Below are 17,747 nucleotides of genomic sequence, written 5' to 3'. Positions count from 1 at the left end.
TTGAGAAGGTTTGGAAGCGTCCAACCTTCGTGCTACTTCCTTGAGTTTTGTAATGGTGTTTAGGTGAAGAGATACAATTTGGGGTCGAAAACCAAATTCAGTAGCGTAGCAGGATTTCGGATACAACCAGAATTCCTGTGGTTCAGACTCCACATAAAACAAAGGACTCTCTTCCTGCAATGCTACTAGCTTGGATGACATAGAGTGTTGTGTATGTGTTCAAGTCAGAGATGGGAGTGGTAAATAGCCAGAATCATGATCAGAAACTGGATTTCAATAATTTACCAGAATTTTATCTATGACCAGAATCCCTGTGGTTCAAACTCCACATAAAATTCAGGACTCTCATTGTTGTCATTGGTTATTGTAGAAACACTGATCCTCCACATATACTAATAGTAGATACTGACTCTGTAAGTTGACGTACGACCAACTACAGCTACTACCAACAACACCCACCTTAAGGACACAGTTGCTGTTCACCAGGAGGTTCCCAGGCTTTATATCCCTGTGCAGGATCCTTGCTGAGTGCAGGTATTTCAAACCTGAAACATTCAAGAAACTTTTATAATAATTAAATAGACCTATGGTTTTCCTATTTTGACTCCAATGGTTGCAATTGTATTATTAAGCAGCAAACTAATATACCAATATAATTTTCATGTTTATGATTTTATTCCGTTATAGAAATGTAATAGATCATAAATAGTGAAATTTTAACAACACTCCATTTTTAATAAAACAAAGCCTATTTTATGTACAAATTGTGATTATCACAACTAAACAATGAATTAAAAAATTAAACAATATATTGAAACAATGAAAATTAAAACCGAATCAAATGAAATGTTAATCTTGTGATCTTCAATACAATTTAATTTCAAATTATATAGTACCCAAAATATAAAAAAAAAATGTTTTAACTGAATGAGGAGTTTTAGAGAGAACCACAGTTTGTGCAAATTCGTTAATTAATCATCTGATTGGGTATAAAAACAGGAAACTAATAAAACTCATACATTTCTTAAAAGAGTTGTTTTTTTTTTAATCAAGATCAAATAAATTACATATGTACAATAATAACTTTTATAAAAATCAAAATTCAATTTTTACTTTAATAATGTTATCTCTTACTAACATAACATAATAAAGGAATTTTTATTTTATCTCTACATTAAACCATACAGTTACAAAGAAAAATGTGGTGACCTTTAACAATTTTATAACACAATGCAACTAATTAGATGCACAATATAAATGTTTGTATAAATTATGATAACTCCCAGGCTTATGTATAACATTAAATCCACATATACTGCCTGGTTTCAATGAAATGTAAACTGATATAACTTGTAAAAATTCACAATAATAACAAAAACTTCACCATAAACACAGCAAATCCATAATGGCAACCATTTAACAAGTTCTCAGATGACATCAGTTTAATCTTCATACCAAACAATGACATCAGTTTAATCTTAATACCAAACAGACAGTGAATAAAAGACTTATTGTTTTTTTCCTACAGAAAACTGCTGCACCAAAAAATTATGAAAACACTAATATATTTTTTAAGTATTTTATTAGACAGTTATTAAAAGTTTACCAGCCCCCAATTTCATGGTTTTTTGATTTTTTACAGTGAGAAAGTAATCAACAAGCATTAAAGACAGTAATATTGAAAAACGTGGGAAAAGTTTTAATAATAAAAATTCCCACACGAGGGAGAAAATCCCACAATGAGGGGATTCGTTAGTCTTCCAACCTTGAACTTCAGATACTGAGATTTTAACTAAATATTATTAAGAAAATATTGTTAAAATATTATATTGCTCATGAAGCTAAAAAAAATAATCCGATTATCTGACTACTTGGTGGCTTACTACCCTACTCAAGAGGGATTTTCTCCCTTTGGTAGGAATTTAAAAATAATTGTTTAGTCCTTTCGTTACTTATATTCAATTAATATTGCTATCCTTACTGTACTAAGCACTTTCCATTTGAAACTTAAAAGTGCATCTTCTAATCTAGTACTGACAAAGAATCGAATTCCAAATTGTATAATTATCAAATACTGGGGTAGGATACTATTTGTTTATGAATATTAAATGTAACCCAGAAATCCCTAATACTACTGGTCCCAGCATATACCACGATAATTGTGGTTTCACACAGGGCCGTACTCAGCTTTGGGGAGCCCCAGGGCAAAAAATTCGGCCAAGCCCTGTCATGACCCCCACCATAACGCTTCACCCCCCTCCCACCACCGACGTTATCCCATTGAACATATTATTTTATTAATGACAGTAAGATTCAGTAGTAAGTTACAGTTACTACTGATTGAGTAACTACTTAGATTGAGGCCTCCTCAGCTAAACGGTCTCTACAATTAGACTTGTGGCGGGGGCCCGGGCCCCAATAAAAACTCGTCTGAATACGAGCCTGCCTTTACAGTAGGCCTACACATCCTCATATAGACAACTTTGCGTTCAAAGTTGATATTAAAAGATCCAAAATTATGTTTTTATCTTGTTTGCTTTTGTTTTCTAAGTATGTCTAATTCTAGAGGATATAATTTTTATAATAGAAAAAATATACACATCTCAATCAAGGACGTAGCCAGCGAGGAGATCCAAGGGGTCCGGATCCCGCTCAAATTTTCAATTACCTTTTTAGTAAACTATTATTATAATTTAAACAATTCAGTATTACTGGCACGTACTGCTGAAAAATCGTTCTTGACAAAGAAACGGGTCAAAAACTGTTTAAGGAACAAAATGGGGGGGGGCTTAATCTCTGTCCACTATGGAAAATATCAGTTGTCTGGGCTCCTCCTAAAGTTTTTCCTGGCTACATTCTTGATCTCAGTTATCTATCTAGCGTTTGAAGTTCTGCTGATTTTGAGAGGCACTACTTGAAACACTTGCTTACAAACCATCAAGTTGAAATGGAGAAGTGTATTTTCACTTTTATACAAACTCCATCATCTGACCGTAAACAGAATGAATTCCCCGCCAGCAGTAGGCTTTCCGCCAACAACAAGCGGCACTCTTATTGCATGCAATGGTAATTATTTATAATGAGATCTAGTTCTCATGCTTTCTACCCTCATTTACAAGTCAATTAGCGCAGGAAGCTCTTCTTACTCCGACACTCTCGTACGTACGTAAGCGGACAACGAGAAGAGCCAATTTTTTAACTCCCCTTTTTATTTCTTTCATTACAATGCCCGTGACCCGCAACGGCCGCAACTAACTGTAAAGTATGCTGTACACTTTCACGTAGTAGCCTACCTACCGTTAATTGGGTTTCATGGCCGTGGAAAAATAAAAATATTGAACTTTGTTAAATAAGCATGAAAAGTTTATAACATTTATAGATGAGCTGCAAATCTGGAAGGTTGCTTATTTAAATCGATCAGTGTCTCATTTTGAATACCTATGCTTCAAGTGCCCTAGAAATATCGGATTATAAAACAAATTGATTATTAAAACTTCTCTCTCACGATCTTCCTCTTAATTCTGGCATTTAGCCCCTTACTTCCATCTGCTATTGGTATCCCGGTACCTATAAAATTAGAAGTTCGATCCAACTACGGTGGGAAATCCAGTTCTTTGCTTAGTTCTGAAACTAATTAAATTGCAACGAGAGTTTTCTAATATTAACATAAAATCCTGATAAGAGAGCAGCAAACATAAATGCCACTAAAAATCAGAACTGACTCAGTTGACAATCCCTGAATCGTCTTAACATCTTTATTTGTAAAATCAGACCGGACGTTGGACGTTGACAGCATTAGACCGAATGGTGGCAATAGCATATTGGACATTCTCATAATCAGATCTGAAATTCCAAAAACCATATCATCCATTAGGATCAAACCTATCCTTGCCAGTATCAGATCTGATATTCCCAGAACCATATCATTCATTCGTGTAATCAAACATATCCTTGCCAGTATCAGATCTGATATTAACAGAATCAAATCATTCATTATGATCAAACATATCCTTGCCTCTATCAGGTCTGACATTCCAAGAATCTAATCATTCGTTGATAAGAACAAACCTATCCTTGCCGCTATCAGGTCTGATATTCCAAGAACCGTATCATTCGGTGTAGAATCAAACTTATCCTCGTTAGTATCATGTCCGATATTACCAAAATCAGACTTTACATTAGTAAAATTAGACAGTACATTGTTTATGCCTTGTGCTTAAGCGGCCTGACAAAACTAACATCAAAGTCTTCCAGTTCACACAGCGTGCACAAATTGCTTGCCGAGTTATCTTCTTGAAATATGACTCTGCCTCGCCGTGGAGTTCCTTTTCAATCAGCATACATATAAACCGAAACTGCCAATAATAAACAGTCGTCTGTACAGACGAGTTGAAGGGGCGGAGGTCTCTCGCGATTGGCTGAAGATTAACCAAACACCTATGAGTTATAATTAATATGGCTTTTAAACTTTCTTTATGGCTTTTAATATAGCTTTATGTTGAAGTTACTTTCATTCTTGATTATTTTTAAAGTTTTTTTGTTACCTTTCGATAATGTTAGTGGATTTTCGCAATTACTTGCGCATTGTCAAATTGCATGGTAGGCTAGGTCTTTAAAGTGTGTTCTGCTACGGTCGAGATTTCCGTATCCTTGCGTTTCGTGTCTTAATGTGTTTTTTTTTTTAGTTTTAAAGTGTTTTGAACGCCACTGTCGTGTGTCAAAAATCCTGAGGGTAACCTCCACACAGCAATGCTAAGCACAATGCATAAGCACAATGCCTAGCACATAGTTGCATTTTTATCTCATTGTTGTAACATTAAAATGTTAACATTATTATTTTAGTTTTTAAAAGCAGTTTATTTTTTGTTATTAAGTGGATTGAGTGTAAAGCTGTGTGTTATGGGATAAAATGTCTTTCTTTCTTTCTTCTCTCGTTCGCCACCATCAAACCTACCACTGCAAGTATCATATCTGACAACCCAGAATCAGACCAGATTCGTAGCAGAAATTATTACTGTTAAGCGAAATGAGACTTCCAGTCAGTGACTTCAATCCGTTCTGATTCAGAGAGCGTTCGTAAAAATAAACTGTTCAAACATTTGGTATCTTCCAAAAAGACACACTACACCAGTTTAATTCTTTTGAAAAATTCCGATTAGAACCAAGCTGAACGCGACGACAGAAAAGAACATAGGCAGCGTGTTGCGTTATTATTCACGAGCCCTTGAAGTAGTGAGCCCATTCACAGCGTAGCAGCCACACTAATGACATTATACAATATCAAAGTGGTGGTGAGGGTCGCGAGGAGCATCGCGGAAATATATGATGACTGAGGGTGCGGGGGGGGGTGGTTACGGGGGAAGAATAATTCAGGGGATCCCCAGTAGCGGGGATCAATAGGGATGAATGGATAGGACCGGCAGTGGGGTGGAGGCCAGACAGAGCTATACAGTGCAACGCCCCTGCATTTCTGCGGCACACGGCATTGTTACTTGAATGGTACCCTACAATCGACATAATACACCATCGGTAACATCTCGCGTAGGCTAGCGACGTGCGATTCTTCTAACACGTTGCAAGATTAATACACGTAAACCCCCACACACGCTAAACATTAAATGAAGTTTATTCTGATAATATGTAGTGCCAGTGTAATACTTATTTTAAAACTTTTGCGCGATATAAAGGAAACTAAGACGACCTATTAAATGAGCCGTTGATCACTAAAGATCACAACGAATTACTAATTATTACACTTTGATCCCAGGGGTAATTTTAGATACTTGTTTTTTTTTGAGATCTACTAGGTTGGTATTATTGGGCAGTGGATCGAGTGGTCTAAATTTGAAAACAAAATCCGATTGTTTTCATTGTTTTGGGCTTTTCCGGTTTATTATTTATTTATTCAAGGGTAATAAGCATTTTCACAAGTCATTGCAAGAGAATATTCTGACAAATGGCGAGAAACCGCTTACATTCACAACATGCACAGTGGGATGATAAATAAAACAAAAACAAGGTGTGATTTAAGCTAGAGCATAAATTACCATAAACAACAAAAAACAACAGAACTACATCATGCATACGTAGTTAATGGGAATAAGTAACAAGAACATATAACGAATTACATAATCTAATGCTGCTTTAAATTCAAGGTGCAATAAAAGAGAACAAAATATGACATCCTTTAAATACAAGTTGGAAAGACTAACTTTCCGAAAACTAGACCGACTAAGATCTAACTGACTAATAATAAGCAAAACAATGTTCATAAGCAATGAACAAGATCACCAAATACTGACATACAGAGAAAGAAGAGCTCATGCTAAACAGTTACTACGTAAGCCGATCGGAAAAAACAATAAATAATGAAATCAAATGAGACAGTTAGAAATTTCATTACTGTTCTTTTGGCAACAACCTGTGTCAATTATTTCAAAGTCTGTCCTTTCCGATCGAAGATCACAGAGTAGGATCCTACAGTTTTGACATTTCAAATCTTCTAAAAGCAGGTAGACCAAGTGAGAAGAAGTCAATACCAGAGGGTAGTACGTTTCCCAATCTCTGGATCCTCTCCATTGCACTGGATGCCTTGTAGTTTGTAAGGTTATGGCGGCGAGCAAAAAGATTCTTGAGACCTTGTTTGGCCAGAGCAGCGGATAGCAATACGACTGAGTAACTCTGGAGCATCAATGTCGTTGTTGAGAATCTTTAATTGAGAAAGTGTCGTTATTTACAGCTCGTCCACTTTCCAGCGTGCTCATGTCCAGAAAGGCCTGCAGCTCAACGAGAGGAACCTCTCAAAAATCAAAACCCATTCGAAGACCAACCAAACGGAGGAATGTTTTTTCCGTACATGCTCAATATTAAGTCTTCAGAGTCCAAGGGTTGCCCATGTAGCGTGAGGTTCGAGTTAAGCAGGCCAAAGATCTGTATGCCTTAGTACAAATGGTGTCAACACGTTGAGCCACACTTAGATCCTGGGTCAAAAGTACAGAAGTTCATCGATTAAGTACTTTTCCCTATTGGAGACTTTATTCTATTAAATTCATTGCTTAGCAAATAAATTCTTGAAATATTTTCGCCTCGGTGTGAAGAGCGATCTTCAGTCAAGAAGCGTTAAAACCGAAACTGCCAATAATGCATATCAGTCTTTACATGTGAGCTGAACCGAAACTGCCAATAATGCATACCTCAGTCTTTACAAGTGAGCTGAAGGGACGAAACTATCATTATTGGCTGCACCATAACTAACCAACGACCAATAATTTAATCAATACTGATCAATATGACTACCTTATTATATGTGGCTGCCAGGTTTTCAACAGTTTGATGCTATCTTCTTCGCTGGACTTATTCATATGCCTGATTTGGTTAAATTGTCAATGATAGGATAGAATATTAAGGCTATACTGAGCCAAATAAGAACCGGATTTGAAGTCACACGTGCAACTCTTTTGCCTTGAGTTACTTTTAACCTTGGCTAAATCCAGTCTATATAGATTTCTGTTAATTAGTCGTATATCTAAATTATGTCTGATTTTATGGATGTCTTTGGGAAATTTAATGATTTAAATCGTTTTTTAGTAACGGCAAGGAATAGTGTAAAATTTATACGCCAATTTAATATCATATATCAATATGCATTCAACACTCTTTGTAGAAAAAGATTTAAAACAATTCTATGTCAAGTTATTGAGGCGTTTCACTTCCTCTGTTCTTTGCGAAACTTCTTTGTTCGCCATCCATATTGTATAACACAATAAAATAATAAAAAGGGAGTACTGAATACAGACAAGAGTTGGGAAGAGGCCAGACGCTGATCTGATAGCACCAAGTAGTTCCGTACCGCGCCGCTAGATGGCTCTTGGATCCAGTTTCAGTATTGTCCGCTGACACACAACGCTAGATTGCCCCCCTCGCCATCCTCTCATGGATCTGATAACGTCGCCTTTCTTCTCGTGCCAACTCTGGTTTCTGATTCGCCTCTGATAAGCAGAGAGAAACTGTCTTTTCATCCGAAGTAGTTTCCTCTTTCGAATGAGCATCACGGATGCCTACAATGAACTGAGCACTTTTACTGTAAACCCTGACAAAATAATTATTGTTACATAATAATCTAGCGTTCGCCCGTCGCGTCGTATTGATTAGAATTGTCTTGAAACACGACAGCTAATTACACCCGAACTCTCGACTACAAGCGTTGCCATTTCAGTAAGCCTGTGTGTCTTGACTAACGTTTTCGCGTTTCCATGGCAACCTCTCTTCTCTAGTAATCCATTAACGCGGGTTCCCAAACCTGAAACTTTCTTCAGACAACCCACCAACTTCCATGGAGTTCGTTTAAATCTGATGAATAACTTTCAGAAATGTGGGGACTGACGATTTGAGAACGGCGTATAGCATTTAGGCCTAGAACATCGTTGGCATTTTAATAAATCATTCATAAACCATGCCTGAAGTAATGTTCCAGGTTATAAGGTGACGATTGGGTTTATGTAAAAAATAAGACAGTGGGAGTGAAAGAAATAAGTTCACAGTAATACCCCTTTTAAGAGACAGCCAAACGTATGTGAAAAAAATTACGCCATTGAAGGGATGTAGTGGTGGGCATCGATTAATCGGTGAATCGATATATCGATTAGTGTAAAGTTCGATATATTTCCAATATACAATCGATTGTGAATTTTGATTTCACAGTAAAAGTTTGTTACCTTACAGACTAACATAAAACCGATGGAAGAGGAGAATGAAGGCCACATGTGTGCATACAAAGAGCTGCAGTTCTTCCCCCCCCCTTCCAAGAAAGGGCCGGGGCTGACAGGTAATATGGACATTAGGGGTGTGTTCAGGGTTCAGAACTGGTTCCTGACCTGTTCCCTTTGTTGGTTTGGGCGATACCGATCGATAGTAGAGCAGGTGGGAGGTGAAAGACTGATAAAAACCGATGTAAAAGTCCGTGTGCATGTATATACGTGTTTATTCCTTTTTTGCGTACTTCTTCGGAGAGGGGATTGTTTGGTTTCCTTAACACCAATAGATACATTTCTTGGACACCTGGTAGGAATATAAAGTAAACTGTACTAACTTAAATTCACAAAGGAACTATGGTAGGAAGGGCTGATTCGATGCGAATGTTGAGTTTAGCTCCAGTTCACCTTCCTCTTACGTGCAGCATCTGGAATCTGATGCTGTTTCAGACCTGACTCCTGAAATCTGGATTTTTGCCGACTTTTGGATTCCTTCAGACGAACATAACTCCGGATTTCAGGAGTCAAGTCTGAAACAGTATCGGAATTCAGATGCTGCACGGAGGAAGGTGAACTAGAGGCTAAACACAACATTCCCATAATTTAAATTATTAAAACAATTTAAAATTACTGTTTTAGCCCCACTACCATGCATCCAATAATATGAAATAGATAGCGTATCATTGCAAATTATGAAGTCTTAATCACGAAGTTAAGAATGGTTTTGCTGCACTGAATGCAAAAAAGATCGCGACCAATGAAAGTGGATTGTGGACACAAATGCCTCTTCCTCCATGTCCCCCGAAGACACCACCGATTTCCCACAAGTAAATCTTTTAACCCCTCCCATGTGCAACGGCGTTGGTTAATGAAAACAGAGCATTAAACCGCAGACGAATCGTTACCGACGTGCGTTGGAACTAATGTCATTAATGGAGGATCACATACATACATTTTCATTAAACTGACGCAGACAAGAACGTTGTTTTCGGCCGCCTCGTCTGCAGCGGTGTAGTTGTAGAGGCAGTTAAGTTTGGGGGTTAGGGCCCGGCTAATGGATTACGCCTATAACTACAGTGGAGGCAGGCGGTTGTCATGGTAACGTGAATATGTTAGGCTAAGCACACACCTGTACTTACGGCCAGGGGCGTACACGGGGCCGTCTCAGGGGGGAGTTAATCTATTTTGGTGTAAGCTTAAGTTGCCCATGTTAACTTTCTGGAGCAAGCAAGGGGCTCGGACCCTCTTGGGAAATCAAAGCGTACGCCCCTGGAAGTTCTCACGATTCAAGATGTAGGATATAAATTAAATACCGTACCTAAAAAACCTGTAATATTTGCAGAAATTATAAAAATTTAGATTACGCAAGCAAACAAACAACTATTCTCAACTAATTGAATTATTCACGTGGCTTTTAAAACCTTAAGTCAACTCCAGTTGCAGCCATCTTGACTTCAGCGTCATGAGAACAGTTTTAAACCTCATGGACTTTTTGACCTTATACTATGGAAGATGTCTAATTTTTTATTGATATAGTTATTACTCACTCAAACGCACTTCTGTAATTACATTTAAAATGTTGAATATTTTATTTACCGTCAGAGTTTACTCGATATAATATGTTTAATATTTCTGTATAGTACGAGATTTATTATCACTGCTTCTTTCGTTTGCTACTAGATAGCGCGCAACTACGTCGTTCCATATGGCAACAGATTTTTGCATCGGGTGCAACATCTTCTCGTAGTTACATAATCAACGGTTCTGTATAGTTTTGCAAACTAATCCAAAACTTTCACTTACATCAATAATTAAAACCCGTCTTCACAGGAGCTACAAAAATAAATCCAACGTTAGTATAGATAAATACATTGAGTAAAAATACAATGACTCCTGAAATTTGTTTAGAATGTGTTCTACAACAGAACATATTATATTTACGCCAGTACAAAAATAAAATCATTTTATATCAATGGTTGACGTAATCTTAAAGATGAAGCGTAATTTAAAATTACAAAAATCTAATAATTATACTTCATATTTAGTTTACAAAAGAGAGCTTTCTACAGCTAGGCTGTCCATATCAGGCAGTTCACAAAAGTAAGTACCAAAATTACATTTGTTTAAATTTTTTTTAAACTGGCACACATAATATTATTTAATTATTGTTTTATGCGATTTTTAACTAAGGTATAGTTTGCAATGGTCGACGATCCATATATTTTAACACCGTTACGAAGAACTGAATCTTCTGCCACACAACCCACATAGCCTAACTTCCCTAGCGCTGTATAGAGTAGGCTAACATGAAAATGCAGATTATACAGACTAATTACAATTTGAAAACCACTTATTTCCTGGCGTTAACATTAATTTACAAAATTAAAGTACTCGTAGTTTGATAAAACAGTTTTTACGAGATTGGAGAGACACAAGACACGTTTTAACCGAATGAAAACCCAACTCCAGGCCTGGTTAGGTGAGGGTGACGGTGGTGAGGGGGGGGGGGTGAAGAGCGAGAGAGAACTACGGTATAATGTGTTTCCCCGGAACAATGCATCGTGCCTCTCCGTTCTCATCTCATCAAGTAGAGATCGCCTGCGCTGGACGTAGCAGACGCTTAACCATGCAAAAACTCCTACAACTTTCGGAGCGGTTTTCAGAATTCTAAAGATACAAGCAAATAATTGTGCCTCTAGAACAGTAACCCCAGTGTTATTGTGAAAAGATTGGAGATCAAAATAACGTTTACTCTCGGTGAAGGACTATTACAGTGTTGGAAACCTTTGTAGCCTAAAGTAATCTCCTTACATTTGGTAATTTCTTCCGTTTGGCAACAATGTCCATGTACATCTTGCACCTCTTGCCAGTAAATTTTTTAGGCTTGCAAGTGTATCCACTCTCGGATCAAACATTTAGTTACCCGATGAGCTTGAATGTTAACACAACTAACCAGAAGGGCAAGGACGTATCCAGAGGGGAGCCCAAGAAGTCCGGACCCCCCCATTTTCAATTTTTTAAATGACTGTTTTTGTAAACGATTATTTAAATAATTCAGTATTACTGACATGTACTGCTGAAATATCGTTCTCAACAAATAAACGGGTCAAAACCAACAAAATGGGGCCTTACTCTCTATCCATTACGGGAAAATATCAGTTGTCTTGGCCCCCAAATTTGTTTTCCTGGCTACGTTCTTGCAGAAGATGTACATCAATGGTGGTTACATCAAACTTTAGCATGTTTATTCCTCAGTTTATAAATAGATATAAAGCAAATTATTTAAAGACAATAACTTCCTGTTTTTGTGTCGATACCCTCCAAAGGAGTTTTGGAATCTTCCTCCGGAAATTGTTGGACGTTGCCACGTCTTAAATGTGTTTCTTACACACAGTGGCGTATATAGAAAATTATTCAGGGGGGGGGGTAGGTGACTGACACACTTTATGGTTTAGGAAGTATTAAATACTCTCCAAAATGGGTTATGGAATCTTCCCCCGGAAATTTTTGGGGCTTTGAGACCTTATAAATGTGTTTAGAAGCTTTAAACAAACCACTGAGTGCAATTTTAATTTTTGCCTCTCAAGACTTTGGGGGGGGGGCTAAGCCCCACCTTATATACGTCCATGCTTATCCATGAGACGTGTGCTTGTTGTGAAAATAATACTGCCCCACTGCCCGGACGTAGGCGTGCGATGTTTGCAGGGAATCAGGTCCACGGGAAATGGCACATTGGAGAACACACGCACTGCTGTCAGAGAACGAAAGACAGAGAAGTGAGAAATATCGGAGATTTCGCTACAAGCAATAATTAGCTAATATGATTCAAATAAGGCTTTTCCTCGCCTTTCCATTGAGAACAGGAACATGTTATCATATCAAACAATCGGAAAGGTTGGTTTTTTGAAGAATTAGTGTTAATGGCCGTTTCAAGACTTAACGTGAAAAACATTCCTTTACGTCTTGGCGGGAAATTCAAATATGGACAGGGGAAATATTGAAACTATTGAATATCTAGTGATCATGTTTAACACGAATTCTACAAATATTAATGACCTACGTACGCGTGGTTTAACTTAATAACCAAATCAACACTTCAAAATAGTGATAGCCTACAAAACATTGAGTGAATGTTGATTGGTAATCTTGATGAAGTGAAACGACAAAGGATGGAACATATCAACCACCTAAAATATATCTCGTAACTTGTAATTATTTTTCCATTTATTAGGTTCTTTGTTTAAAGTTTGTTATTTATTGATGATGGAAGGCTCTAAATGATAACAGGGTTTCGGACATTTGCCATTTTATATGTTATAAAAGGTATAACACAACGTTTCGAGGATTGAAATCTACCCTCTTCATCAGGTGGTAAAATAGTATATTAAAAACTAATCAAATTCACACCTGTCTGTAAAATGGCCTAATTCTAAACTTATTTTTGTAAAAAGATTACACCACTCTGTACATTAATCTCGGGTGTCTCAAGTCGAAAACAGATAACTGCAGCATTTTGTTTTATACGTGTGTAAAGAAAATTGTACCTACATAAATCTATTTCCATTACATTAAATACAGAGTAAAATCCGAGCAAATATATTTTTTCAATTGAGTAGTTTTAGACTATAATTCACGTAACGAATTCATTAACTTGATCGTTAACCAAAAATATGAAACTATATTTTGTTAACATTATTTACAAACATTTGAATAGTTAATAAATTATTTAACCCTGCGAGTGCCAAAGTTTGAAGGTGTGCACATACTTCTACAGTCAGAGATAACCCAGGCTCAGTGCACTTAAGGTTTACATCCTTTTAACCAAGTGAACTCGACGGTAGAGTGCAGCACAGGCCGGCCAAATAGTTCCCGTCCACTGATACAACTGCAGTGTTGCCAACCCGGCAGAGAGAATGCCCCTCCGCAATCTGGTAATTGTATTAATGTATTAGTGTTGTGTGAGTTGATTTGAGGCAGGGAGGGGGCATTTGATAATCAATTGAGAGGGCTCGTTCGATCATTCAAAGAGAATCTTCGATGAAATGAATGTAAAATTGTTGAGTGCGGTAACGAAATCGAGAGTTGATTCAATTGCTCAGTCTATCAATTACATACGTCAAACATACGGGACACATGACGTTTTTAAGGACAAAATGCGTAAACTGTGTCGTTTGTTCTCTTTTAAAGCGTATAAAAATTTAAAACATAGCCACTCAATGCCACTACTTAAAGTGTCTCTGTAGTTGAGGATTTTTCCATGAGGCAACAAGGCACGTTTGAAGTTCGATATTACGATGTAGAGCTAGAACTATATAATCCTTTCTGACACCTAACCTTAATGTAAGGAGAAGTAGAAGTAGATGGCAATATATATTTTATTTTTTCAAAACATTTTTTGAACAGCTGTGAAAGTTTTATAACATTTCAAAGTAACACTACGTTTCGAGATTTGCAATCTGATCTCTTCCTCAGGTGGATAACTAACCTGACACATAACTACAATCTAGGTTTTTTAAAAAAAACCTGTTTCCTCCACAATCCTTTCATCGTAAAAAAAAAACAAAAATCTTAACGAAATATCAAGACTAGAAGGATGAGAAGGATAGAAGGGGGAGAGGTTAGGAGTTCAATTTGCATGATACAATGTTGGAGTTTCAAAGCTAATCAAACCCTCTATGTTTATCGCCACAGCCTTAAGAAACATATACAACGAAGACTTAATCATTGTGATTTCCAATAGAACTCTTCTCTTGAAGGCGATGGAGTGCTTTAAATGCTAACACAAGTAGAACTGAAACGTTAGCGGTTAGGAAAGTTTGACTACTGAACGGAACACGCCCAATCAAAGCAGAAGTCGGGCCGTCAGTCAACAAGGAAGTCTCTGGGTGGAGAATGAACGAACGACATTTGATCGAATCAAAGCGCCCACACTTCTCCCAACGTGACCCAAGCAACGTGTATCAGCAGATAACGACTGTGGAAGTGTCAGCAGATGTACCCGATGTTACGCACACGCAGGTACACGGCCTTCTGGTACTGGACTTTCTCTCAAACACTCGGGCTCAGAGTGTCGAGCCATTAGGGCCCCTTGATGTGTGGGGAGATCAGTGGTACAGCTCAGTGGCATTTCAATGATGGGATCGGGCACTGGCGAAAATGAAAGGGACCGTTTAAGACTGCACCGCCCGCAATGCTTCGCTCACTTTGGACTGGCCCGACACTGGGGTCAAATTGAGCTGGATGTCTAATTTATAATTCTGGTCAAAACATTAGCAGTCGATGAATAACAGGACACCAGACAAACGAGCCACATGATGTAGGAGTAAAGTTGGCAATAGTTTCTGCCGAAATTCGACATTTTATTAACTTGTACAGTGTTTTGCTGATGGTGCAGCAATTTCCAGAACTGTAAAAATTAATTGTCAAAGAAAATTTGTTAACCAATCTTGCATAAAACGAGTAGCATAATATCCAAGGCTATTACAAACCGCATTAAAATATTGCATTCCGATGAAGTTTGAGGCTGACCACCAACAGTTCCCTCTATGACGTCATCATAACCACGTGCCCAAAATAAAAAACTGTATGATTGACGTACTTGGTGTTTGCAAAATAGACGAATGAAATCAAATATACGTGTACTTGTTTACGGCAACAGCTGATTTTTTGTTAATTGCGCCAGATGTTGAGAAGGATCAGTAATTTTCCATACTCGTAAAACTGGCAACACTGTAGAGGGGGTATCAGCTTGCATCGGATTGTTTTCGTACGGGCTACCATAGTGCTACTTGCCCTCAATGTAGAAACAAACACCTGATTTGCTTACAAATTAAATGACTTCATGTATTGCCAAATCTTTTGTAGTTCAGGTATTTTTTATATCGCCAGAAACATTCCTAGAAAAGGATATGACTAGGAAAGGAACTGAAGGATATGTGGGTGGATTATGTGGCCCTCATCTGCATCCTGTGGGAACTCTAGTCGTGGCTCCACTTTCCACTACTAGGCCGTCAGTCGAGATGTTAGGCCCAAATTCAACAAGAACTTCACGCAATGCGCGATGAAGAACCATGCGCCAAGAGATCGCAGGTTTGGTTAAACCCATCCGCTGTAAAAATCTCAATCTGAAGGTCTGAAGGTTGCCGATAGAAGGCGAAAGTCTTCACCGCATCTTCCCGACAGCAAATTTCAACTACTTTTTAATTGGGTAGTTTGAAGTCGCAGCTACAAGCAGTTCTTCACTATAATCACTGTATGCTACCTGCCTTCTGGACCTCGGCTACCTGGATTGGCGGGGGGACTTTTCCAGGCACTTTCAGACGCCCGCTCTTCCGTACTGCATACACTTTTATCCAAATCATAATAATGTCCGAAACTATCAAATATTAAATACATAAAAATACACGATGAAAGATACAAATTTTGGGTAAATGTGACAAAAAAATACACGAAAAGTCCACGTACGCAAAGAACGGACAGTAACATCCAAATTGCGGCTTTCCGTCGTAGAAATATATTCATTGTACGTACATAACGGCTACGTACCCAAGTACACCATAAACCATACACTGAGAGGATAGTAATAAAGCGCAAAGCGAGGAATATATTTTTATTGGTATCACAAGATCCTGTTTACTATCTGAAAACAACCGCTTTGTTATCGAGCTGTTTATTAAAACTACCTTACCGTTGTTGTTGTTGTAGTGCCAATAAAACCTTGGCAACAACTTCGATACCGCCATTCTCCCTTCGGTACTTCGGACAGCGAGCGGTTGACCGATTTATCAACGTCAACACCACGGAGAGCCGTCAAGGGAGGGGGGGGGGGTGATACGACCCTCGATGAACAAACTGCGGTGTGTTGCTTGAGCGGTGTTTTCACGTCACACAGTCAAATTGTGGATACCGAGTAACATATATGGCATATTGGCGTTTCAAACTCAATACACAGGAACAATTAAGTAACAAGCAATTCATAATGCTCAAGGTCCCTAGGTTTTCTTCGGCACACGGAAGAGGGGTTGGGACAGGTAAGCATTGTTCGTGGTTTTGTAAAGGTCTGGAATTTGACACAGCTTAAACCTGGAAGAGGGTGCACAATAAGCTGAATGGCAGAGAAGCAACTATCAGGCCCAGGAAACCTGGTCCTCTGTGAAAAGAAAGAAATTAAATTTTATGTCGATCTTTTGGGACCACGTTACAGCTTCAGAACTATTTTCTTAGTAGCTTGATGACGTGATGAAAACAGTTTGTGATTTATCGAAGGATAAACGCCAAACATTTCTTGATAAAGTAACGTTCATTGGTGGATTGGATACACATGACTAACGCCATCTAACAGATTTAATACACCGAAAAGTTTAGTGGTGCCAACTCAAAATCTCAGGAAAACCCCCTTCTTCGTTCAAAATTGACTTTATCTTAATTAAAACATTCATTAGCAGCGCGAAGCCTACGTGATGTTCGCGCGCCTGTGTCATGGAGAGCAGAAGCTGGGAACATTACCCCAGGCAATGTGACGCCGGTGGGGTTTGCCGCCCCCGCTCGGGGGTGGTGGAGGCGGGGCGGGGGCAGAATGGGGTTGCGAAGCCCCGAACAGTCAAACTCATTTAGTCCCTACCCCGACCCCGTCCGTGCTGTCAGCCAACCGTCTATTTCCAAACATCGATCCTTGTTCCTCTTATTTCCAAATACTTCTCCGCAAGCAAGACGACAAATTGGCATTACAACGTAGGTGATGTAAGCCTTTAGAACACAATTTTTAAGGTTGTAAGGTAAAACTGCATTCAATTTCACCAACAATGCCACTCACTCCACTCTTACCGAATCAAAAGGAAGCAGACAGTTTACTCGGGTTCCCAATACTTATTTTGTTTATTATCGTACATATAGGTACGTTTTCAGCAATACACTTTAATCATAAAATACAGTACTGTCCGATGGGGAAGAAGTTCCAAATAGTTACGAAGTTCATAACTGGAGCAAACACGAGTGGTC

The 17,747-nt window shown here is 38.3% G+C and overlaps 1 protein-coding gene across 2 annotated transcripts in view; it reads right to left on the bottom strand.

Annotated features, from left to right (window-relative positions):
* LOC124367983 (serine/threonine-protein kinase NLK) overlaps positions 1-17,747 on the bottom strand; it is a 247,457-nt gene that overhangs the window by 17,417 nt on the left and 212,293 nt on the right. For both annotated transcript variants that reach the window (XM_046825243.1, XM_046825242.1), the window contains exon 5: positions 460-545. In XM_046825243.1, coding sequence (XP_046681199.1) covers positions 460-545 — 86 coding nt within the window. The remainder of the gene's footprint in view (positions 1-459; positions 546-17,747) is intronic.

Source organism: Homalodisca vitripennis, chromosome 8 (assembly GCF_021130785.1).
Source record: "Homalodisca vitripennis isolate AUS2020 chromosome 8, UT_GWSS_2.1, whole genome shotgun sequence".
NCBI lineage: Eukaryota > Metazoa > Arthropoda > Insecta > Hemiptera > Cicadellidae > Homalodisca > Homalodisca vitripennis.
Note: the sequence above shows the minus strand (reverse complement) of the source record. Positions and strands in the feature narration are given on the sequence as shown.